Consider the following 24,969-nt stretch of genomic DNA (forward strand, 5'->3'; position numbering starts at 1 on the left):
CACGCCGTATTCCAGAGAGGGCTCACTTGACAGCAGTTTAGCGAGAGCGTGCTGGCTTGACACCAGTCCCCACCCGCCTATTTTTTATATTATTTTCAAGCCTCAACTTGAGCAAACTTTCTTTTTGCGATCAACCTTGCGAAATGAAGCGGGGATGATTGGATGTTGGGGGTTCGAGTCCCGTGTCTGACCGCCGCCCTACAAACCTTCTGATCGCTACTCTTTTCTTTTTTTCTTTCTTCTTCTTCTCCTCCAACAACAACGACGATCATGAGCACAAACGGCATTGAAGAAACGGACTCTCTGTGTGAGACTGACGACCTGGGGGATGCAGAGCTGTGCATGATAGAAGAGGAAGTTGGTGAGAGCCACACTTTGTTTATCTGCCCCCCACATGTTCTCTCACAATTCTACTTTCATCAGTTAGATCTGACAACAACAAGTTTCTATTTTTATACCAAATATTCAAAATGCATTCAAATGTCAAACAGATTAGGGTTTTTTTATGTAGTCAGATAACATCAGAATGCAAAAAACTCTGACTTATCTGTCTGAAATAATGCAACCTAAGGCCATGATGCCATGAAGATCGCACATAAAGACTTCAACCTCTCATTTTGTTTGCTGCTTCCAGCCAAAATCAGATTTGAAACGTCACAGCATGGTCACGGCCATTTCTATCAACAGTTTCATTTGTGTGTGGTTAAAAGCTCTATATGGGGCAAATGGAGAACTTGTGGTCTTTTAGTACAGAGAACTCTAAAGTGCTTAAGCTGACTGATTGTTTGAGGAAATCATCTTTTAGATGATGATGATTTGGAGAGAAAAGAAAGAAAGAAAGAAAATGTGGTTCAGTGTTTTGTGAAAGTGGGTTACTATAGTCCCTGTTTCATAAACAACATCTGTTTTAGGTTATATGACAGGATGTGAAGCTGACTTTATTGGAATGGTGTTTCATCTGCTTTAAAAATACAGCATAAATACAAAATATATACTTAAATATGTGATTTTTAGTTTTTTCTTTTTTTTTAAAAACCTCAAAAATGTCTCAACAATGGAACGCACGTGCAGGAGTTTAGAAATCAGTATGAGCAAGCACGGAAAACGAACGAGCTGCAGAGAAAAGAGAAGCACTACAAGTCTGGTTAAACCAGAAGCTGTTGCATTTTCAAGAACAGGCTGTGGGAGTTTGTAGAATCTCACATCCAAGCAGAATTTCAACAAAGCAGACGTCTTTCAAACCACAAGGCGGTTCTACAACATGGCGTTTGTAAAGGTGTGTCGTTGGTTTTACTCTGTCACCAACATAGAGATGAAGAAACACACAAGAGTAATCCCAGGGTTTCTACAAAAATAACAAAAAGGTTTTACATATCAAGATAAATGCAAGTTGTGTTTGTTTTATATCAGTAAATAAAATAAAAAAGTGATCTAATTCTTCTTATAGGGTAGTGATTCATTAATTTACTTAAATTTAGTTTGTCAAACTCTAACCAATAGAAATTAATTTATATACCTCTGTAATATGCCATTAAATCTGTAAAGTCTAATATAGTTTTTAGATTTTTAAAGCAAAGTCACTTTTATCGTTCTTTTATAAAAATATACATGCAAACTTTAAATGGGTTAAAGACGTAGAAATGTGGAATTTCTTCATCTATTATTAATTATATATATTCATACATTTTTTAATGTGCTGTTAGCTTTTGCAAACTCCTTTTGTTATAAACTAATTATTCTTGGTTTTGACCAATAATTAAAGTCCAAGTCCGATCATCTTTTGATCTATCGTTAAATTGTTTCCAGTGATTTTTTTATTTAATTTGCTGTTTTTAGCCAAAACCAAGGAACCTGAGATATACAGTGGAACAAAAAGTATTTACCGGTAGTAGTTCCCCCACTTAAAAAGATTAGAGTCTGTAATTTTGATCGTATTTCAACTATGAGAGACAAAATTAGAGAAAAAAATCCAGAAAATCATATTGATTATTAAATTATTTATTATATATTATATTATCTTCACGAGGTTTTACAAACTGTTGCTGGTATTTTGGTCCATTCCTCCATGCAGATCTCCTCTAGAGCAGTGATGTTTTGGGACTGGGCAAGACAGGCCAAATAAAAAACATTGGATCCATTTGATTTGTTTTAAATCTCGTTATCGCCTTTATTTACTTTTTGCATCAGTCAACGAGCCATAGTATTTTAGAACTATCTAGTCAACTGTCACACTGTCAAAAGCCGTAAAGTATTTCTTATTAGAATAGAAATAGAATATTAAGAATAAGATTTTGGGTGAAACTGACAACTTATTCATTTTACTTATAGATACAAATTTGCATCAAACCACTTCTGCTCTAAAATTAACTTAATTTAATTGTTTTTTTAAGAGGGTAAAGCATTTATTTTCATAAACTTTACAAATTTGAAGTCTTGAAAGAATCAGAGCGTCAATTAAGGTATACTGGAGTTTGATTGTTTGTTACATCACGCTATTACTTACAGTTTTGCTCATCATCATGCTTGTGTTTTTTTTTTTTGTTTCTGATTTTTTCTTTTTTTTCAGTTTACACTCAGGAATTTTTACCAACATATCACTCCATCAGAGAGGGAGACACAGTAACCAAAACACAAGTGGTGAGTGATGACTTCCTGTACAACATGATGACATTTATTTATAGACACCACATCAATACACAACACCCACAATTCTTTACGACAATCACTCTAAAAGTACCGCAATCAACGATAAGACTTTCATTGTCAATTTAACATGATACAGTAAAATTTTAAAGTTTTCCAACCAAAAAGCTTCATTGAGTCTAAAACATAATGATTCATTAAGTGTCATGGCAACAAAGTTTAATTTGTGTAAGAAGTTAGAGTATAGGGGCTCCACACTCTTAGCCGTTGTTTATGGTGTTCCACAGGGCTCAATCATGGAGCTTCAAACATTTTACTTTTTATGTAGTTAGCACATGCAATACTGCAAATTTAATCTAGAAATACAGCAAATACTTATTGTTATTTTTAGTATAATATTATTTAATTTTTAATATAAAAATATTTTTTTAATTTTGTTTTAATTAAATGTTAAATAAATATCAGTCAATTGGAATAAAACAAAAGTGATGTCGTTTGTAAATAAGAAATAAAGCAAATTGAAATAATTTGCATTTAGACTGTTGATTGATGTACATTCAATAAATAAATAAAAAAGCTGTAAATGACACGTAAAAAATCTATATAATAAGATACATTTTGTAAACCCCTCCAGTCTTATATTAGCTGAGGGTTTAATCAGAACTAATAGTTGCCCCACAATTGTTTACTGATTAACAATAAAGATTTAAAAAAGTAAAAAAGTTTTTAAAACTAATGATATACACATATGTAAGACCATATCATGTATTTTGGAAACAGAGCAGATAATAAATTAAATATAGGTAAAATAAAAATAATATAATAAAACAAATATTTTAATTTAATCACTACTGAATACTAAAATAAGCAAAGTTTTTGTACTTTTGCATGTAAGGTACACTATTTTGGGGATAGTTTTGGATAAAAACAGACTCTTATATTCATGGGACAGTTTTAACAAATGTATGTTGGTATTATTGTGTAATCTGTTTACACTAAAATCTATTCCATTTATTTATTTTCATGTTTTCTTGTGTGTCTGTATATAGATTAATAGCTAAACTGATGTGTTTTTTTTCATATTAAGCAGAAAAATGTTATTGTTTTTGCCTGTTTTTGTGTTATGTTTTATACATTACATATTTTTCCTTCATGAAGTGCAGTTTTCAAAGCATAATTTGGGTATTTGTTAACGCGTACTTCCTTTGGTCATGGTGTGTGGAGAGTGGGAGGGTCAGAGATGAAGGGCGGGTGTTGGATTGTTTGTAGACTCTTTCCATCATCCTGTCTTGGCCCAGTTCACGGATGGAAACTTCCTGTGAAGGACGGCTTAGGACCACCTAACCGGGCGTTTTGCACACTGACATGTTCAGCATTTATAACATTATGGAAGAGGACGACGAGGAGTCTGAGTATCAGTCGACAGATTTACCTGACAGGCCTCATTTTTATCCTCAGGTGGAATTTAATGAAAAGCCAGAGTCGCTGTTCTTCAACGACGGCGTTCGAAGGATCGATTTCATCCTGGTGTATGAAGATGAGGACAAGAAGGAGTTTGAGAAGAGGAGCATGTACATGAGGCGCAAGGTAAAGGGTTTCACTTTTTCAGAGGCTTAAAATGAAGGTATAAAATCTAATCTTGAATTAGAAAAATAATTTTAGAAGTTGATGTCAACAAAAGTTTAAAGGAAATTTAAGAAAAAAAATTTGACTATTTTACAGCTAAAATATTCATATTTTGCCAATGGATGAGTTTTTTTAATCATTTTAAAAGTATATTCTGACTTGATAAAACTTAATTTTTGCAAATATGAAGCTAAAAGAAGATGTTTCAAATTGTATAGTAGCTAAATTGACTTTTGCAAATAGGATTAAGCCGCTTTATTTGCCTTTTGATTGGAATCTTTATCTTTAGTGAGGGTAAACATTGCTCTAACCTTTGACATTTAGCTCTCCAAGATTCATTTGCAAAGGGAGGAGGAGCAAATGAATTTGCTCACCTAATCTCTGCCAAGCAGTCCGATGTGAAAATACTTCTGAAAAGGAGAAATTCCGTTTAAGATGGAACGGAAAACACAGACGTAATCTGGAATTCCGAGGCGGGATAATTTCCACCTGTGTCTTTCACAAGAGGCTTACAGGAGTCTTTGTACAATGTCTTGGTTGGAAAACAGTTTAAAGTCAACAATGCAATCCTCAGGGAGTTAAGAAAGACAGGGAGTCGTTTTTTGAGGCTGGAATCTGAAAGGATAAGGAACAACTGCCCAAAAAAATATGTTTTTTCTTGAAGAAAACAATCCTTATCATAGATTTTTTTTTATCATGTGCCAGGGTTTGACTTGCATTCCTAGCATTTAAACTTAAATCAGTGAAAGCGGACCATCCTTTATAAGGCTCCTTTGGAAACTTAGCAGAAAATTCCTCTCTACAACTGCTGTGATTCCCCAGTCTTAGTCATAGCAGATCGAGTTAGATCTGGTTCAGAGGAAGTTTGGGCTGCTGACTCCTCCAGGGACTTCATCCTATGTGGTTTTACCCTCAGACAGATGTTTCACAATGATTTTTTTTTCTGCTGTTGTTTTCTGAGGAGGAGTGGTTGAACCAAACATGTTTTTTTCATTCATCTTTGTTGTTATGATGTCTTACAGTAAAAATCTCCCCCTCTTCAGTGAAAATCTTCAATGTGTTGGAAACATCTGGTTTTCCTCTTCTTCTTTATTTATTCCAATCCGAGCGTCTAACCACTCTCATAAACAATACAGTCATGATAAATTGTTAAAAGAATCCTAATGACGTGTTTTGTTTTCTTCATTTTTAAAACCTAATGTAAAAATGTAACAAGAAAAGAAAAGTTTGCTAATGTTTTAAGCTTTAAAATTCCCAAATTCAAGTTTTTTTTAATTACCTGCAAAATTTTAGTATGTTTAAAAAAATAGCAATTTAGATAATTAGTAATAAATAGAACTTTCACGATTAGTCGACTAATTGACGACTAATCGACTATTAAATTAGTCGACGACTAATTTATTAGTCGATTATACCATGGTCTGGGTGAATACTCGATTCTGATTGGCTGCTGGGTGTGCATTAAAAACTGATAATGCACAGTAATAACGCACACCTAAAAAAGAAGTTCCGGTCACACAGACCAAACGTTCGATATCACTGCGCAGGCTTCTTTAAAACACATTTTCCTTCATTGTCTGGACAAAACAAGCAGTAATGGATGAACTTTCTCTCTGAACTGATGCTTTATTTAACTTATTGTAGCGACCAACATTTATATTCCTCTCCTTTAGTAAGGTAAATTAATATTGACAAATTGGTTATTCTCCTTCTAATAAAACACCACTCGACATGAAAGGTGTAGTCTTCTGTTTCACCACAAGAGGGAGTTTCTCATTTTAGAGCAGCTCAGAAGAACGAACCTGCCGTGAAATGAAACACAGACAGAAGCTGAATATGTTCTAGCTGCTCACTGAAGGATTAACGACAGAAAAAGAAGAAAAATATCCTAATTTGTCCGGGTCTTTCTTTCAAAACAGCGACACTTTACCGCTGCAGCTGAGGTCTGTAACGGCTTCAGGCTTCATGCCGTGTTTCATGTCACCGTGACAACAAACCGCATCACGGATGATCAAATAGTCCGCTTTGTGTGAAAAAATGAGCTAAACCAAAGAAATAACAAGAATAAAGTACTAAATATTGATTAAATGTTTATTTATTTTGTAAAGACCATGGTATAAGCGGGATAATACCCTCCGAAGAGTGCATTATGAGAAATTAACGCCCTTCACGGAGGCAACCGTCCTCCGCTTCGCGTCGGACGGTTTAGGCCTCCGCGTCGTGCGTTAATTTCTCATAACGCACACTTCGTCGGGTATTATCCCTTACTTAGTCGTTACTTTATATTATATGGAGTCAGAGTGTAGTAAAGTTAAATATTGTAATGGCATTATGCTAGCTTTTTGGACTATTTTTGCATTTATTAAGGTTTTTTAGGCTATATTGGAGTTTAGCTAATATTTCAACTGCATGCTAGTTATTTTGGCTAATTTAGGCTTTTTTTCAGTTTTTAGTCTAATTTGGCATTTAACTAATATTTTAGTTGGCGATCAAAAGCTATTAGCTTTAGCGATTTTAGACATTAGCTTCAGCGTTTTCAGCTATCAACTTCAGCATATTTAGTTATCAATTTCAGCATCTTCAGCAGCCAAATTTAGCTTACAGCATTCACACTAGCATAATCACAGGTAATGCATATATGTAGTTTTTAGTTAAAGTTAATAATGGTTAAGATTTGTGTTTTACATCCAGTTTGCGCTTGATCCGATTAGTAGACTAATCGAAAAAATAATCGGTGATTAGTTGACTGTTAAAGTAATCGTTTGTGGCAGCACTACTTATAAATAAACTTTTTTTACTAATAAGGATTGTCCCTGTAGCTAGCAGGTTTATATGCACAGACGAGTCGACAGGAGTCAAACACAAGCTAAAGCAGGGTCGGGCAGGCAGAGGTCATAACTCCTGTCGAAATCGCCTTTTCCGTTTGGCGTCCTTATTAACTTGTGGGGTAGTTTCTGTTTCAACGTCTTATCTATTTTTTGCCGCGAACGATTCACGTTAATTCTGGCAGGAAGTTATGCTAAGGCACACGAGAAAATCTGTCAAAAGAATTAATTTTTCACAATAAAATACCGCCATTGATAAATGCAATTATATTTTTGTATCTAAATTATTAAAAATAAATACACAAAACAAACAGACAAATACGGATGAACGTATGTGGGACTACTATTTAGCGGGGGTTGGGGTGTCTGATGATTTAAAAAAAAGCTCTAAATAACCACAGCTAAGTAGAAGCAGATTTTTTTTTTTTGATCATGGACAAATATAAAGAAAGTTAAGCTTAAAATGGCTTTTCTGTGGTATTTCTTTATTCAAATTGTTGTGAATCAGAAGCAGACAAAAATACAGTTCAAAAAAGAACTTATTTGTTAGTAAAAAACAGAAATGTAATAAAAAAAACCACTGGGAACACTTTTAAAATGAATTAAAAAATGATCACAATTTGCTTTTTGCAGACATTACATTCTTCGAATGGTGTGAAATTTGTTAACTTTGTCCTGAAGAAAATTTCAAACAAATGTTTTAAACACTAAATGAAACATTTTTTTTGTTTACATTTAGTTTGAATTTAGCTATGTTCCAAGTGAGCTTGGATTGAACTGTCATTTTTAACCTGTTACTAATCATTTTGAGTGACTATATTATAATATTTCTCGTCACCAGTTGATCAGGAAGTCACAGATGGACAAACGATCGCGTGTGATCATTACAATAAAGAGGATCATATCCTGACTGGAGTTGAGCAGGAAGCTTAAGTTCCTCTAAGAAACATCAAGTTTGAAGGAATCAATCAATCTGAAATGTGCCTCGAGGAGCCAACATGAACACATTATCAAACGTTTTTTAAATTCCTGTTATATGATGTCACTCAACATCTCAATGCCCTGAAAATTTGAGCTTCCTGCGCTGTAAATCCTTCTACTCCTTCTGTTTTAGTCCACTTATGTGCTCAAATATACAATAACTCACTTCTTCTTAAAGTACGTTCACTCCTAGGGGCATTCACCCACAATCGGTTCTTGGAACGAGTAGGTGTGAATGCAGTGTAAACAGGCCGCCCTTATACAAATGAGTTCAACAGACCTCCACTGAGGGAGTTAAAAGATACGAACATACTTTAATCAATTCTCAGTTTGCTTTTATGACTCTATTTGACTCCATTTGTATTTTTGAGTTTGCATGACTTCTGTTATTCACTACTGTTTTACTGGTCACGAAAGGAAATGAGCGAAGCCCGAGCTGGCAGGGACAGGAAACGGTATTCAAATCATAACAAAAGTGTGACGGTTTCCCAGGATTTCCTTATTGCAAGAAACAATAATAACATTCTTGACGTGTGTAATTTTTAAGAAATCTAATGTGTGCATTTTCCTTTGTGTTCCCTATAGAGACGGCGGGAGTACTTTGAGGCCAGCCTGGTGAAGATGGGCTTGGAGCTTGAAGCCACTCCATCTGTAAGTGGAAGTGAGCAGTCCGGTCCAGTACTTTGAGCGTTTTCAGTATAAAATGGATCATTAAGCCAGGTCAAACTCTTTGGACCCCCGTTAGTTGTAGTGACATAAAAATACTGGAACTGTGAGGAGCTACTGTTGAAACCCGTTGATTGGTGGAAGGTTATTCAATTCAATCCAGCTTTATATATATATATATATATATATATATATATACTGCATATATGCTGTATATATACATATACATACTGTATATATATATATATATATACCAATATCACAATACTATTGTCTCAAGCTGATAACTAAACTAAACAGACGAAGATAAACTGGACATCCCTACCAAAACTCCTTCTCGGCAAAGAAAAACTCCCTAAAAAAATGGATTCTGGGGAAGAAAGTTCAGAAATGTCCACATAAAGGATGGACAGGCAATTTACCATGACTGTAAAAAAAATAGCTTATCTAACTCTAACTATGTGTTTGAACAGTGCAGCTGATGGGATAGCAGAAGGTTATTACGACAAAAGAAAGCAGCTATATTTTTGGTACATACACACCGTGCGACAAATTCGCTTGCTCCGCTTCTTTTACACCACGCGTTGAATTTCCTGCTCGCCACTTGTCAAATAATGTGTGTCCCGGTTCCCGCATGCGCTCTGTGGTTCCCGCCCTCCCAGGTCCGCGGTCCCTGGTTCTTGCCCCGCGGTCCTCGGTCCACGGTTTCCGCCCTACGGTCCCGGTTTCCGCCCCGCGCTCCACAGCCAGAGAACCGCGCGCTACAACAGGACTAAAACGTTCATATTGGATTAATATTTTACCCGCTGATCGGGTCACTAAAAACATCCCGCGCCCAAAGCTGAGTTCCTGATTGGCAGATGGGACACAGTGACCTGTCAAACTTCAGGTATTTACGTTTTGGCCATGCTCATGCCCGTTGCTCACTTCGCACCGTAGGTCTTCAATTCGCCTCAGAGCCCGCCTGAACCATTGATTAACGTTGGAGATGGCCGCCTCTGTCGCACGAACCTTTAGTCTTTACCGCCCACAATCTTTTCTCAAACATTAACCCTCTAACGCCGGCGCTCTAGTGTTTATGCTCTTTGATTTACTACAATGCATTAAGACCATGTTAAAAACACAGTTTTAATCTAAGTGGGTCTTTGAGCTTCATTTTTTCTTGTGTCTCTTTTCAAACTAACTCTCCTGTGTGCCGCAGGTAGTCAACGACAAACTCATGTTCGTCAAAGTTCACCTGCCATGGGACGTGTTGTGCACCTACGCCGAGGTTCTGCACATCAAGCTTCCCATCCGGCCCAATGACATGACCCCTCGCCCCTCCATGTGGCGCTTCTTCACCTGCATAACAAAGCACTTCTACCCCGACGAAAAGCTGATCCAGGGAGAGACGGAGTTTTTCACCGCCCCCTTCGAGAAGAACCGCCAGGACTGCTTTCACATCAAGGACAAAGATCTCTTCTTCACGCCGTCCATGAGGAGCAGGATGGTAAGTTTCCGCACGTGCTCAGACAAAGATCACAGCCTGATAGTTTTCTTGATGTTATCAGATTCTGTCTTTCTCTTTCTTCTCAGGCATGTTACATCTTGAGCAGGGCCCAATATGAACTTCGAGGGACCATCAAGAAGTTCGGCATCACTAAGCTGCTGAGTTCTGGGGTGTACAAAGCCGCCTACCCCCTCCACGATGTAGGCTTTCCACGTTGTTTCAAAATAAAATCAGTCGCTCAACTTAAATTGATGGAGTGTGTGTTTTTTTAATTGAAGTGCCAGTTCAACGTTAAGTCTAAAGAAGAAGGCTGCCCCAGTGAGAGGTACCTGCTTTATAAAGAATGGGCTAACCCCATAAACTTCTACAAGATGCAGCCGCTCGACCTCATAAGGTGAGCTAAAGATGTCCTCCTTACAAACAACGCGATCTTTAAAGAATTTTCCCTTTTATTAAATGGAATTTTTCTTTCTTTCAAAGGAAGTACTATGGAGAGAAGGTTGGGATATACTTCGCTTGGCTGGGTTTCTACACAATGATGTTGGCTGTGGCTGCTGTGATGGGACTGGGCTGTTTTATTTATGGATACAAAACCCAAGAAACAAGCACCTGGAGGTACTGCAAACTTTATATTTGAGGCTCAGTGTGATTTAAGTTGGATTTTTTTTGCGATTTCTATTTTGTTTTGGAATTTCTGCAGCAAAGAAGTGTGTGACCCGAACATTGGGGGGAAAATCGTCATGTGTCCGCAGTGTGACCTGTGCAAATATTGGATACTGAACAGCACCTGTGAAACTTCCCAAGTAAGATTCGCTTCATGTCGATAAGCAAGCATCCCTATACTATAAACACCCAACCCCCAAGCCTGGTACTGGGGGTTGGGGACCCCTGCTAACCCTGCTAAATGTGATGACAGATTATTTCTGATGAGTTTATTTTCTGGTCCTGAACAAAGTTTTATTTTGAAAAACTTCTGGATTCTCATCATAAATTCCATCTTGGTCACATGACTTAAAACGGCTGCCTACATGGCTAACTGGATTGCTAAGCTAGTAGCACAAAAGTTAAACACAAAACCTAAACAATAAAACCTATTTTGGGAGAAAAGAGTCAGTGAGGAAGCTAAAGAAGAACCTAAGACTTAAAAGAATAATAAAGCTGCTGTTTACAGACAAAACCGGGAGTTTTCCTTTACGGATTAGTTGTTTTCTTGTAGCATGTAGTTGTGTCTAATACACTGCGGCAGATTTGGAGAGAAATTGGAGACACGGGGGATTTACGTTTATATTTTATTTAGAAAATACCAGTTTTAAGACAGTTGTGTCAGAAGCTAGCGTTCAGTTGTTAGCCTCCACCTTGAATTTAAAGAGACATTATTTTTCACAAAGTTCAAACATTTTACAAAGAATGAAGATTCAATCAAATAAAGTTGCTGATTTGTGAAAACTTGTAAAATGGATATTTGAGAATTTTCCTACAGAAAGGCTGAATTAGGTTGGTATCTGTTCAGAAACTTTTCGTTTGTGTTGAAAAAAATACCCAACGAATAAGGAAATATGTAAAGACTAAATAAGATCAATCTTTTTGCCTAATCGGAGTCTGAACTGAGTGTTCAAATAGCATTCTATGAGGAAGAAAAAGCCTGTATTATTTCCTTTATGGAACTTTTTCAAATCAGAAACAACTTCCACTAATCAACAACGTTGTTTCATTAAATCTTCATCATCTGCATTCAAAATATCTACTGATATTTTTAGACTTTTGTCAACAAAATTTCTTGTACTAGCAATTTATTTTGAATTTATTTTTTCAGGAAATAAAAAGCCAACTTCGGCCCGTTTGGACCGATCCGTGAAAATGTTGTCTAATTTAAACCGGTCCGTGTCCTAAAAAAGGTTAGGAACCACTAGTATAAAGCCTGTTGGATCTTTAGTTGTCCTCTGAATTTGCAGACTTTGAGTATTTTTTTTCTTTTTTTCATTTCTATGACAATAAAAGAGCATGTATAGTCCTGAAATTTTCATCTTTTGCCTTTAAATTGTTGTTTTTTTTTGTCTTTTAGACACTGTCTGTATTTGACAACTTTGGGACTTTGGTGTTTGCAGTTTTCATGTCCATCTGGGGTAAGTCTGCCAATCACACCTTTTACTGCATTAACACCATCACTTTCTTTTTTAAGTCATTGTAATTATGGCATTAAACACGTTCACAGGGTGCAACCTTCAGCACTTAAAGAGGCATTTGGGTTGATTTTTTGCTGACCACAACCCAGCAGAAGCTATAAAGTCTTAGCTCATCCTTTAGAGAATGAAGACACTGATTTGTATTTATGTCATTGTTCCTATTATGAAAAATATAAATGAACTTTTTTTTAGCATGAAAAAACATAAATTAAAAAGATACATTTTAAAAAACAACTTTTGACAGAGGTTTCTATGACATCCTTTCAAAATAAAAGACCTGTGTCATATAGGATCATCTCCATGCATCAAAAAAATAAAATAATGAGTAGAAAACAGTTTATTTTTTAGTTTGTGGTACATATTATACTGCCATAAATGCATAAATCTAAGAGACCAAAATTAAATCAAAGTTAGTTTTTATTTTGTATTTGAAGCATAAGGATGCACCTCAAACAATACTTCAATTTGTTCAAAAATAGAAAATCTGCCTCATAACCCTTGAATATAAATTTTTGTTGTACTTTTGTTGATTTTTTTTTGTGGTACACAGCGATCACAAATCTGTCAAATTGTTTAACTATGAACTGCCTTATGGACGGTTGGAACATCGCAGAGTGATACGTGATGTTCTTCAACTGTTTGTGAATGGATAGAATACATTTTGAGTTAATTTTATTCACTTTATTGCTTATTTTTTACTTTAGTTACTACTTAAAATTAAAAACTTATTTTTTTAAATCAGAAAGCCAAAATGGAGGGGTAAATGAGCCACATGTGGCTCTGGAGCCTCAGGTTGTGAACCTCTGCCTCATTCTGAACATTGGAAATGCGGTCGACCTGAAGAACAGAATCCAGCAATGACATGACCGTGAACATTCACAGGATTGTTTCCTTCTCTGACTGAACTGCTTGCCTTTTTCTTTCCTTTTACTTTATGCGTAGTCACTTTGTTCCTGGAGTTTTGGAAGCGGTATCAGGCTGAGCTGGAGTACGAATGGGATACTGTGGAATTTCTGGAGCAGGAAGAGCCACCTCGCCCTGAATATGAAGCCAAATGTCTTTATGATAGGAAAAACCCAATTACCGGGGTAAGCAGTCTTGTTTTCTTTTTTACAGTTAAACCTGCATATGATATAAATGTTTTATTCATTTTTAGTACAACGGTCAAAGTAATTGTGAATATTAAGACTTAGAAAATATATGTCTTAAAAGAATTATTCCAAGGAATTTTTAATAATGTGTTAGTTAATCTATTTTTAAAATGTTCCCAGTGGTCTTTTAATTATGATTAGGCAGCTTTTAGTAAAAATTTAAAAACCTGTCATTTTCGAGGACATTGTTTCTGCAGAGCAGCAGAAATACATTAGCAATTCATCCCTTGAATCCATATGGAGTAAGCCTACCCTCACATCCCATCATCTCTCTGTTTACATGCTCTCCCACTAGCTTACAGCTCCTCACACCCCCATCCTAACATTAGCTGTGCAAAAAAAAAAAAAATGGTGAGCAATATCTGAGCTGTCCAACCGTACAGTTTGGAATTAGATGCCATATCGGACAAGTAAAATAAAGATGTACTTTATGTCAAAAAATGCATCATAAAGAAGAAAAAAATCATACAGTCACATCGCAAGAACAGATATTTCATCTTGAAAACAAAATAGAAAACAACATTAGTCGGACTGTATGCACACTTCACTACTGTAACACATTAAAATAAAATTCAAATTCTATAACTTTATATATAGGACTTCCTGCTACAAAGCATCTCAAAGCTCTTTCCACAATAAAATACACAAAATAGCAAAAAGTAAATAAATAACACATAAAAAACCAACACACATACACATCCCACAAGTACAATCAACAGAAATCCAATTAATTATTTAAAAAATGTATAAAAGAAATATAAGAGAAAGCATAAAACACACCCTCACGTCCTCAGGCAGGCTGTTCCACAGGCGAGCTCAGCAGGGCTGGAATGTGGCTTCACTGTTTATTTTAGTTCTGACTTTTGAGATCAGCACCAGACCTGCACCTGAGGATCTGAGGGCTCCGGGAGAGCCATGAGCTATAAGTAAATCTGATCAAAATGAAGGTCCAATTCCATTTTTATAAACTAATAAAAGTACATTAAAGTCGATCGTAAAGCTGACTGGGAGCAAAGATTTCAAAATCGCAGCAATGTGCTCCTTCTTTCTGGTCCTGGTTAAAAGGGGTGCAGCCAAGTTTTGGACTAGCTGCAGCTGATTGATAGTGTTTTTCTTAACGCCAGAAAGAAAAGCATTGCAATGATATATTCTAGATGTTATGAAAGTGTTTATTAATACTTCAGCGCTGACTCTGGAAAGAGAAACATAAGAGGAGTCTTGCATACTAGCGTTAAATATGAGTGGTTATTCTGATAACGTTAGCTGTATGAGGTTAGATTTGTGCCAAAAATATGTTTATATCTATATATATATATATATATATGTCTTTGGTCCATTGTCTATGTCTACTAAACAAGTTTATTAAACATTTGTTCATGTCTATGTACTGCTAAGCAAAATCTTCTGTGTGTCCTGGGAAACAACAGGAGCTAACAACGCTAGCAACAGTTGCTAAGGACTTTACTGACGACCAGATCTAACGACAATAGATTTAAGCATAAAAAAAGTTGAAAATTTACAAAACAATCATCAAAGAAGCATGGCCATGCAGAAGATATTCCTTAGTAGGCATTGAACTTTCATATTAAGGTGGGGGACACAACATATCGAGTTGGGGGCCACAAATGGCCCGTGGGCCGCCAGTTTGAGACCCCTGCGCTTTATTAATTCAAATCACTAAATCCATTGAATTTTGCATCGGCTGTGCCGCTGGGAGACAATTGTGCATAAGGCTGAGCAACACTTCTTCTTCTTCTGCGTTGCTGTCTGTAACAAATACTGATACACACACCTACAGTGCCCTCTAGTGGTTGTTGTATCTTAGTATAAGTCACACCCCACGGCCAAACTAGGCAAAAAAAACAAACGCGACTTAGGATCTAATCGTCTACAAGTGGATGCATCAGAATAGAGTTGAGCAGTGTAATTTCTATGTCACAAAAAGCTCTTTTTTTACAATAATTCTCCTAAATCACAATGATTTCCATAAAGAAATACTCAGAAAAGCAATTTTCTTTAAATATCACCTTAATCATCAGAAAAATGTCACAAGAACACGTTAAAAACACCAAAAACATAATTTTAATCAGAGTCTGTCCTTTTCTCTTTATTTCAGGTCACAGAAAAAGTTCCATTCACATCCTGCGGGCGGTGTGTTCGAGTGTCCATAGGAATTGGGACCGTCTTTTTTTGGGTAATTGATGAACGCTTTCCTCCCATTTTAAAAATGTCCCTGCTGTTGTCGATAAAGTTTTGAACCACATTGTCTTCCTTCAGATTTTGCTAATTCTGGCCTCCATCGTGGCCATCATCGTGTACCGCCTGGCGGTCTTCATCACCTTCTCCTACAAACTCAGAAACAACAACCTGAAGAACTTGGAGCCCATAAAGGAGTACGTGACTCCGCAGATGGCCACGTCGGTCACTGCCTCCATCATCAGTTTCGTGGTGATCATGATCCTCAATATTCTCTACGAGCGAGTCGCCATCTGGATTACAAACTTCGGTGAGTCTGGGCTTTCGTTTTTACTCATTTTGGGATGACGTTGTTCCTAAATCTTTCATCTTTCACAGAGCTTCCACGCACCAGGACAGACTATGAAAACAGCTTGACGATGAAGATGTTCCTCTTTCAGTTTGTCAATTACTACTCCTCCTGCTTCTACATTGCCTTTGTGAAAGGGAAAATAGTCGGCTACCCCGGAAAACCTGTCAGACTCCTTGGAGAATACCGAAATGAGGAGGTAGCTTTTGTTCATGGAGTGATTTTACACGTGTTTGTTCGGTCTGACTGGCGTGTGCTGCCTCTGCAGTGTGATCCTGGTGGTTGCCTCATTGAGTTGACCACGCAGCTCGCCATCATCATGGGCGGGAAAGCCATCTGGAACAACATCCAGGAGGTTTTGCTCCCGTAAGAAGCAGAATCCACAAACTCTTTCCTCTGCTGGGCCTAAAGAACAAAGTGAAGTGAAGTTTCTGTTGACGTGCAGAGGCGTTACCCTGCTTCAGTCTGAGGTCTCTTTTATCTCACTGCAGGTGGGTAAAAAACTGGATTTTCCGGCGCTGCAGCGCCTCCGTCACGGAGAAAGTGACTCCTCGCTGGGAGCAGGACTACCAGCTCCAGTCCATATCGCAGCTGGGACTATTCTATGAATATCTTGAGATGGGTGAGGTTCTGAAGGCATTTGCCAGCTATTCTCCGTCACCAGTCATCCTCATAATCAGGTATCACTCTTGTCCTTTGCAGTGATCCAGTTTGGATTCGTGACCCTCTTTGTAGCTTCCTTCCCGCTGGCTCCAGTTCTGGCTCTGATCAACAACTTGTTTGAGATTCGAGTGGATGCCTGGAAACTCACCACTCAGTCTCGCCGCATCGTTCCAGAGAAAGCCCAGGATATTGGAGCCTGGCAGCCTATTCTCCAAGGCATCGCCATTTTGGCTGTTGCAACTAACGTAAGCACATATACCTTTTTAATAATTTCAGAAATTGGAAAGCATTACTTTTGGCTAAATCAAAAACCTGTTTCCACTCCTCACACCCCAATCTAACATTACTGGTTCAGCAAAAATGGCAAGCAATATCAGATAAAAAAAAATCAAAGCATTTTCTTAGATAGCATGCCTTAAATCTGCCTCTCCTGATGTCTCTGCAGGCCATGATCATCGCCTTTACATCAGACATGATTCCTCGGCTGGTCTACTACTGGTCCTTCTCCGTGTATCCGTATAGCGATAACACTGAGCACACCATGCAGGGTTACATCAACAGCTCCCTGTCTGTGTTTAACATCAGCGATTCCCCATTTAATTTGACAGACATCGCTATATCTACGCCCTCCAACCTCACCACCTGCAGGTAGCCTCAAAATACGTGTTACTGTCACCGTTAATAAATACTTTACTATCTATGTTACTGATGTTGTAGAAGCAAAATCTGCAAAGGTTAGCAGACTATAGAGCCTGTGCACTGGAAGCCATCTGATGTGTACAAGAAACTAGAAGATAAAACAGTTGTGCTGGTTTCTCGTGCACACCTAAAACTATCTACTGCGCGCATTAAACTATCTGGTGTGCGTATGAAACTATTTGGTGTGCAATAGAAACTATCTTGTATCACTGGAAAGTTTCCAGTGGAAACTATCTGGTGTGCATTGGAAACCATCTAGTGTGCACATGAAACAGTTGGTGTGCACTAGAAAATATCTGGTGAGCACTGGAAACAAACTGGTGTGCGCCTGAAACTATCTGTTGTGCGCCTGAAAGGATTTAGTGTGCACTAGAAAATATCTTGTGTGTGCTGGAAACTATCTGGTGTGCACTGAAAACTATCTGCTGTGCACTGGAAACTGTCTTGTTTGCACTGGAACTATCTGGTGTGCAATAGAAACTACCTGGTGTGCGCCTGAAATGATTTGGTGTGCCCTGGAAACTGTCTTGTGTGCACTGGATACCATCTGATGTGCGCTGGAAACTATCAGGTGTGCACTGGAAACTACCTGGTGTGCACCTGAAACTATCAAGTGTGCATTGGAAACTATCTGGTGTGCACTGGAAACTACCTGGTGTGCACCTGAAACTATCAAGTGTGCATTGGAAACTATCAGGTGTGCACTGGAAACTACCTGGTGTGCACCTGAAACTATCAAGTGTGCATTGGAAACTATCTGGTGCATGCCTGAAACTATCTGGTGTGCACTGGAAATTGTCTTGTTTGTACTGGAAACTATCTGGTGTGCACCTGAAACTATCAGGTGTGCATTGGAAACCATCTGGTGTGTACTGGAAACTATCTGGCGTGCACTGGAAACTACCTGGTGTGCACCTGAAACTATCAAGTGTGCATTGGAAACTATCTGGTGCGTGCCTGAAACTATCTGGTGTGCACTGGAAATTGTCTTGTTTGTACTGGAAACTATCTGGTGTGCACCTGAAACTATCAAGTGTGCATTGGAAACTATCTGGTGCATGCCTGAAACTATCTGGTGTGCACTGGAAATTGTCTTGTTTGTACTGGAAACTTTCTGGTGTGCGCTGGAAACTATCTGGTGTGCAATAGAAACTACCTGCTGTACACCAGAAATAAATACGTTTTTTTTTTTTGTTTTTTGTTTTTTTTTTTACTTCTGTGTTCCTTTAAGGGGCCCATTACACACAGATGTGAAATAAATAAAATCACTTTCAAGAGGGGATGTGTTTTCTTTAAAACAAACAAAAAAACAACTTTTCTCTCTTCAGATATCGGGATTTTCGCTACCCGCCTGGACACCTGTGGCAGTATGAACACAACATCCAATACTGGCACGTTATCGGGGCCAAACTGGCTTTCATTATTGTAGTAGAGGTAGATATAAACAAAGCACACTAACCGTCAATTCTTCTGAAATGAAATAGAGTTATTTGGCCTTCAATAACACAATTTCTTCTTCACAGCACATCGTTTACTTCACCAAGTTCGTCCTTTCCTACGTGATCCCAGACGTCCCGTACGCAGTCAAAGAACGAATTAAACGGGAGAAATACTTGACCCAAGTTATCCTCCATGAGACCAGTCTGAAGGTGGTAACCAGACGTTTGAAGCCACTCGTAGATAACACAATCGGCAAAGATGTCAAAAATTTAAACAAGGAGGAGGAGATGGAGATGAAGGCTACGCTGACCCCCATAGAGGAAAACAACTGACAACACTTATTTTTTACATTAACACATTACTTGTGGATTTGTTATTTGTAAAAATGTTTGTTTAGTAATATTTTAAAAGAACAAAATTACGATTGCTAATTAACATTGCTACTTTATGTTTTAAAGAAAGGAGTGTATAAGAAAGCTTTTACTTTTATATGTATGTCCTATTGCACTTACAGAGGTAGATACATTTGCTTTAATAAAAGCAGAAGTGACATTTAGGCTGAGAGACAAAAAAAAATAATTTTGTCGATAAAGCCACATTTCAGAATGTGTGACCTACATAGACGCAATTATCTTCTTTTCATCAAACATCAGTGTTGCTTAATGCTTTTGATTCATGTTTTATTATGTTTATATTTAAAGAAACATTCTCAAAAGATTTTACTGTTACAATTCGTTTAAGTAGCCCACTCAGTTTTTTTTTCATAACTAACGCCTATATGTCAACATTTATTTTTATAAACTGATGTAAAGTTTGTGTTGCATAGTTGCAGAGCCTGTGTAGAGATTGCATTTTGCTGGTTCTAACATTATATGTGTCCACGTTTTTTAATCAGCACTTGTGTTTAATATTTGTAAAAGCATCATGACCACTAATGTACTTATTGTAACTAAACTATGTTTGTTGTGCGACAGTATAATAACCAAAGCTGTATTATAGCCTATCAGTCTTTGTCAACCGTATTACTGTTATTCAAGCAACATTTGATACATTTTAGTACTTTTTTAAATGTTTGTAATTTTTTTGTTTTGTCAAAGTGAACTATCTAAGATTAAACATTTTTACTTTAATTTGTTTTTTTACTCTGATTATTTGAGCCTGTAAACACATGTTTTTTAATCTTTTTTTTCCCCCAGAATTATCTCTTGTTGAGTTATCACAATGTTATGACAGATATGTAAACATATCTTCTCTTCCCATCAAACTAACAGTTTTCTGAGCATTACAATGACCCTCATATCTACTTTTTGATCCAAGAGTTTGAGGACTAACATTTCTGGAATGCTTTAGAATTAGTATCTCCACATCACTGAAATATCATGCAAGAATGTCTTTTTTTTTAAGCAAAACAATCCTTAAGGGTCACTCTGTTATCAAAAATGAAATAAAAAAACACTTTAAATCAAAACATTTTTATATATTGAATATCTTAGAAATGGTCTTCAAAGATTTGTCACATGAAATAATCTAATTCATCGATATTTAAAATTCTATGAAACGAAAGTATTTTTTAATAAGCATAAATTTATGTCATACGAACACAAGAAAGATTTATCGTAATTTATGTACACGCAATCTGTTTTAAGGTGTTTTCATTAAGTTTTAAAACTTTAAAAATATCAAACTTTAAGTTAAGAAAAAAACATAAAACTTGGTCTTGCATTATAGAACACTTTAAAATATACATATATTTGAGGACTAAATACTTGATTATTTATGGAAAGCAAGAACTGTTTTTTTTATTTTTTATGATCAGGCAGCGCTACGAACACCTCCCTTGTGACGACATGTATGTGCGACAGAGTTTTTCTCTCTGCAGAAGAAGATTCACGTGTTTCTTCTCCGTGTGCCTTAAATTTTATAAAGTAGAATAATCCTTGAGATTTGTACTTTTGTTTTCAATCGATAGTTTCTTCAGAATGAGTTCTCAGATCACGTGCGTGGGCTGGGTGAGGCGTGGCGTTGCCAAGGAAACTCCTGACAAAGTAAGTTAGCATAAACAGCTAGCTGTAGTTAGCCTCCCGGTGGCTAATCTGTCAACAAGACAACTCTGGCTCTAAAAACACATCTTAGCGTAAAGCCTGAACTTGATTTTACAAAACTATGATTCGTGAAACCACTTACACTTATTAATTATTTATATATTTAGATTTGTAAATTTGTTTCCTGCTTTCTTTCTATTTATGATTCTGTACATGTTTGGAATATAAAGGAAATTATGCTTTTTATGTCTAATTAGAATAATAGGAACTTAGTCTGTTGACCTATTTGCGTTACTTGTGACGGTATTAAGTAAATTAGTATCTATTGTAAAGTTTTGGTTGCTGAATTGAATAAATGTGTTTTTTAAAGCTCAACAGAAACATCTAAAGACATAAACATGACATTTTTGTTTACCGTAAAAATGTTACTGTGATATATTTAAAAATGTACATTTTTATCCCATTAGACGCCCTTCTATTTTATCTTATTTTTTATTTTATTTTTTTCTCATTTTTAAGGTTGAGTTAAGCCAAGATGAGCTTCAGCGAATCATCACCGAGGCAAAAGAAGAACTGGGGTATGTTATAAAAATAATAATAAAAAAAAACTAAAAAATAATCATCAAATAATCTGCCTTAGTATTTATTCTTTCGCTTAATAAAAATCGTCAGGGATCTTGCAGCTGAAGATGGAGAAGACGACGATGATGAAGGAATGCCTCCTGATCCAAACCCCGTCAATGAAACCCCTGTTGCAGCTGAAAGTCCAAATGATGACCATGACGAAGGAGTTGAGGAAGACGATGAGCTAGCCGAGTACGGCCTTGACAAATACGATGAAGAGGATGCAGGTGAGAGTTGGAGCATTTGTAGATTTACTCGTCTTCTGTTCGGAGGAACTAATAATGTGTTCTTTTTGGGGGGTGTGTGTGCCTCAATGCAGCTACCGCTAATCTTGGTGACAGTCTGGCCGGCCTCACAGTGTTCTGCTCAAATCAGGAAGATCCTTACATTACCATCAAAGATACAGTAAGTATAGAAAAATTACATGTTTTTGTCTGAAAGCAAAGGAACCCAAATAAGTAAATAATTTTGATAAGAAAACAACTCAGAGACATATAACACAAATATGCCAACTTCTCTTTTTTCTCTATAGGACCAATATGAGCGAGAAGACTTCCAAATTAAACCCTCTGACAACCTGATCCTGGCAGGAAAAGCAGAGAAAGACTGCTGCAATTTAGATATTTATGGTAAACAGCTCTGCAAAAATAGTGTCTCTGGTTTACTTACATCACAAAATGTAAATAATAAAATGTAAAGCAATCCCTTTACATTGTACATTTTTGATGTCTTTCTACAGTTTACAACTCTGAGGAGGACTCTCTTTACGTCCACCATGACATCCTGCTGCCAGCGTATCCTCTGTGTGTGGAGTGGCTGAACTTTGATCCAAACCCTGAAGAAAGACGAGGTTCGACTGATTGAAACATTTTTTACGCACTTTATATTTACTGAGAAATATTTGTGTGTGCTTTAACTGCAGCTAACTACGTTGCCGTGGGCAACATGACCCCTCAAATTGATGTGTGGGATCTGGATGTCGTGGACTGTTTAGAGCCTGTTTTCTCTCTGGGGAGCAAAAAAGCCTCCAAGAAGAAGAAGAAGAGCAAGAAAGTACAAAGCTGTTTAACATCTGTTTAAATTCATTTACTCCAAGTGATTTATTTTTTTTTCCGCTAAATTGTTTCCTAATGGATTTTCCTGTTTCTGCAGGCTGCAGCTGCAGAGCCCGTCGAGGGCCACACGGATGCAGTGCTTGATTTATCTTGGAACAAGTTGGTCAAGTCAGTATTTGGCGTGGAATTCACATTGTTGTGTTGATGTAGCTCAGAATTCTTTTTCTGTAAAGCTTTGTTTTTTTCAAAGGAACGTGATCGCGAGCGGATCTGCAGACGACACCGTTGTTTTGTGGGATTTGACTCACTGCAAACCAGCCACAACTCTCCGTCGACACACTGATAAGGTGGAGCAATTTTATAAATGATATTAAATTATATCAGTAGGATAAACAGGGTTTGGATTTAAGAATTTGCTTGCTTTTCAGGTTCAAACATTGGCTTTCCACCCATTTGAGGCTCAGAGTTTAATATCAGGGTCTTACGACAAGTACGTGTTATCTCCTATTTAATCCTTTACTTTGTAAAGGCAAAGTTTAACCCTTTTTTATTGTTTTTACTATTTTTTACAGAACAGCAGTCCTTTACGACTGTCGGAGTCCAGACAGTAGCCATCGGACCTGGAGGTTCAGCGGTCAAGTGGAGCGTCTTGTCTGGAACCACTTCTCACCCTGCAACTTCCTGGTATGAACTTTTTACTTTTTTTTTTTAAGGTTTTGGTGCTTCTTGGTCAGATTTGTTAAGGTCGTTACATCTCTGAAATCTTTTAGCTATCTATGGGATCAATCTAGTTTCTGGTGTCTGTTTAGGAACTATAAATTGTAAAATACATGAGCATAGTCATGTCAAAGAAGAATGGTTGCCCCCTTGTGGTGGGTCTCAGACATTGCACTTAAAAAATCAAACTATTATTATTTTAATCAAATCTCAAATCTCATACAACTGTAATAAATCTTGTTTTTTAGGCGAGCACAGATGATGGTTTTGTCTACTGTTTGGACGCACGTTCCGACAAACCAGTGTTCTCACTCAAGGCCCACGATGAAGAAGTTTCAGGTTATTTGCATATTTTTCTTTTCTAAAGTAGTTTATTCAACAAAAATAAATGTATTTTTATTCCTTTTGATCAAAAGATTCACCCAGAAATGCTTGCTCAATGTTGCCTGGGTGTGATTGTTTTGTGCATTCTACATTGATGAGATAATAACATCTGTTCATTCCAATTCCCGCAGGCCTGGACCTCAGCAGCCAGATTAAAGGATGTCTCGTCACGGCCTCAGCTGATAAACATGTTAAAGTTTGGGATATTTTAGGCAACAAACCCAACTTGGTGCACTCGAGGGATATGAAAATGGTAATAAAAGTCTTTGAAAGGCTGTTTTCGTTGAGACAAAAGCTTGACTTTAATTATTTGCTTGTTGACAGGGAGTGCTGTTCTGTTCTTCGTGTTGCCCTGACCTGCCCTTCGTCTACGCCTTTGGGGGGCAGAGGGACGGCTTACGAGTTTGGGATATTAGTGATGTTGCAACTGGTATAGTTAAATGTTTTACTTTTTAGGAGCATATAAAATAAGTAATTTTAAAAAACAAAATTCCATTTTAAACTTATCTTGTCCTCGTCTCTGACTTTTTCCTTCCAGTGGCCGAAGTGTTTAACAGTCGGGAGCGATTAGTGGTGAACACAGGACCACAGGCCTCCAGCTCTGCAGCCACTACAGACATGGAGGTATCCTAGCAACGCTCCGGAGGGGCAGCCGCCTTCAGCATCCACATATGAGCAGATTGAGTTACAGAGAAAATTCACTTTGCATCCTTTCCATGGAAGAAGAATCCCTTGAACAAACTGTGCTCTGGTTGACCAACATTATACTTTTCAAAACCCTTTGAGGATGGAAACCGTACTTAGAAAAGCAAAGAAATTGTATCTCTATTGTCAAATATTTGCGAATTAGTGACTCTTTGGTGTAATATAGTGATCATATTATTCCTTTCTTTTTTGAATTTAATTATTTGACCTATATGTTGACAATGTCAGATACTCTTAGGCTAATTTTGAAGCACACTCACATGGATTCAAAACATTTACAACTATATTGTATTTTAAAAAGGTAATGGAATATTAAAAATATGTAAAAACAAGTCTTTGTGTTAATGTGTATATTTCATGGTTAATCCAGATTATTAAAAATATGTTGTTTTTCATGAGTTTTGTCAAACCCGTTTTGTTTAACCTGCATATTCCCACAATAATTCACTAAAAAACAAGTGCACTATTTAGAAAAAGTATAGAGTTGACTGATATGAGAGTCCATTTGTTTTTGTTTTCTTTTTCCTGTCA

At 37.0% G+C, this 24,969-nt stretch overlaps 2 protein-coding genes across 3 annotated transcripts; both read left to right on the plus strand.

Moving 5' to 3' along the window:
- The first annotated feature begins 42 nt into the window (after positions 1–42).
- ano6 (anoctamin 6) lies at positions 43–20,041 on the plus strand. The gene is made up of 20 exons (XM_024291155.2): positions 43–361; positions 2,567–2,637; positions 4,102–4,230; positions 8,661–8,726; positions 9,943–10,230; positions 10,317–10,430; positions 10,509–10,624; positions 10,711–10,845; positions 10,931–11,033; positions 12,293–12,353; positions 13,356–13,501; positions 15,681–15,758; positions 15,842–16,070; positions 16,139–16,308; positions 16,378–16,475; positions 16,601–16,731; positions 16,812–17,017; positions 17,218–17,420; positions 18,800–18,905; positions 18,995–20,041. Exons 1-20 carry the CDS (start codon positions 271–273, stop codon positions 19,241–19,243), a joined length of 2,790 nt encoding a protein of 929 aa, XP_024146923.1. The 5' UTR covers positions 43–270; the 3' UTR covers positions 19,244–20,041.
- A 694-nt stretch (positions 20,042–20,735) lies between these two features.
- pwp1 (PWP1 homolog, endonuclein) lies at positions 20,736–24,770 on the plus strand. 2 transcript variants are annotated; one of them, XM_024292486.1, is made up of 15 exons: positions 20,736–20,956; positions 21,473–21,531; positions 21,626–21,804; positions 21,897–21,982; positions 22,110–22,206; positions 22,317–22,427; positions 22,500–22,630; positions 22,730–22,800; positions 22,883–22,979; positions 23,061–23,122; positions 23,205–23,316; positions 23,598–23,688; positions 23,865–23,986; positions 24,058–24,163; positions 24,272–24,770. In XM_024292486.1, exons 1-15 carry the CDS (start codon positions 20,891–20,893, stop codon positions 24,364–24,366), a joined length of 1,485 nt encoding a protein of 494 aa, XP_024148254.1. In that variant the 5' UTR covers positions 20,736–20,890; the 3' UTR covers positions 24,367–24,770. The 2 variants fall into 2 exon arrangements, with proteins under 2 accessions (XP_024148254.1, XP_024148263.1); XM_024292495.2 differs by lacking the exon at positions 20,736–20,956 and adding an exon at positions 20,984–21,045.
- Positions 24,771–24,969: the final 199 nt, after the last annotated feature.

This window comes from Oryzias melastigma, linkage group LG23 (assembly GCF_002922805.2).
Source record: "Oryzias melastigma strain HK-1 linkage group LG23, ASM292280v2, whole genome shotgun sequence".
Classification (NCBI taxonomy): domain Eukaryota; kingdom Metazoa; phylum Chordata; class Actinopteri; order Beloniformes; family Adrianichthyidae; genus Oryzias; species Oryzias melastigma.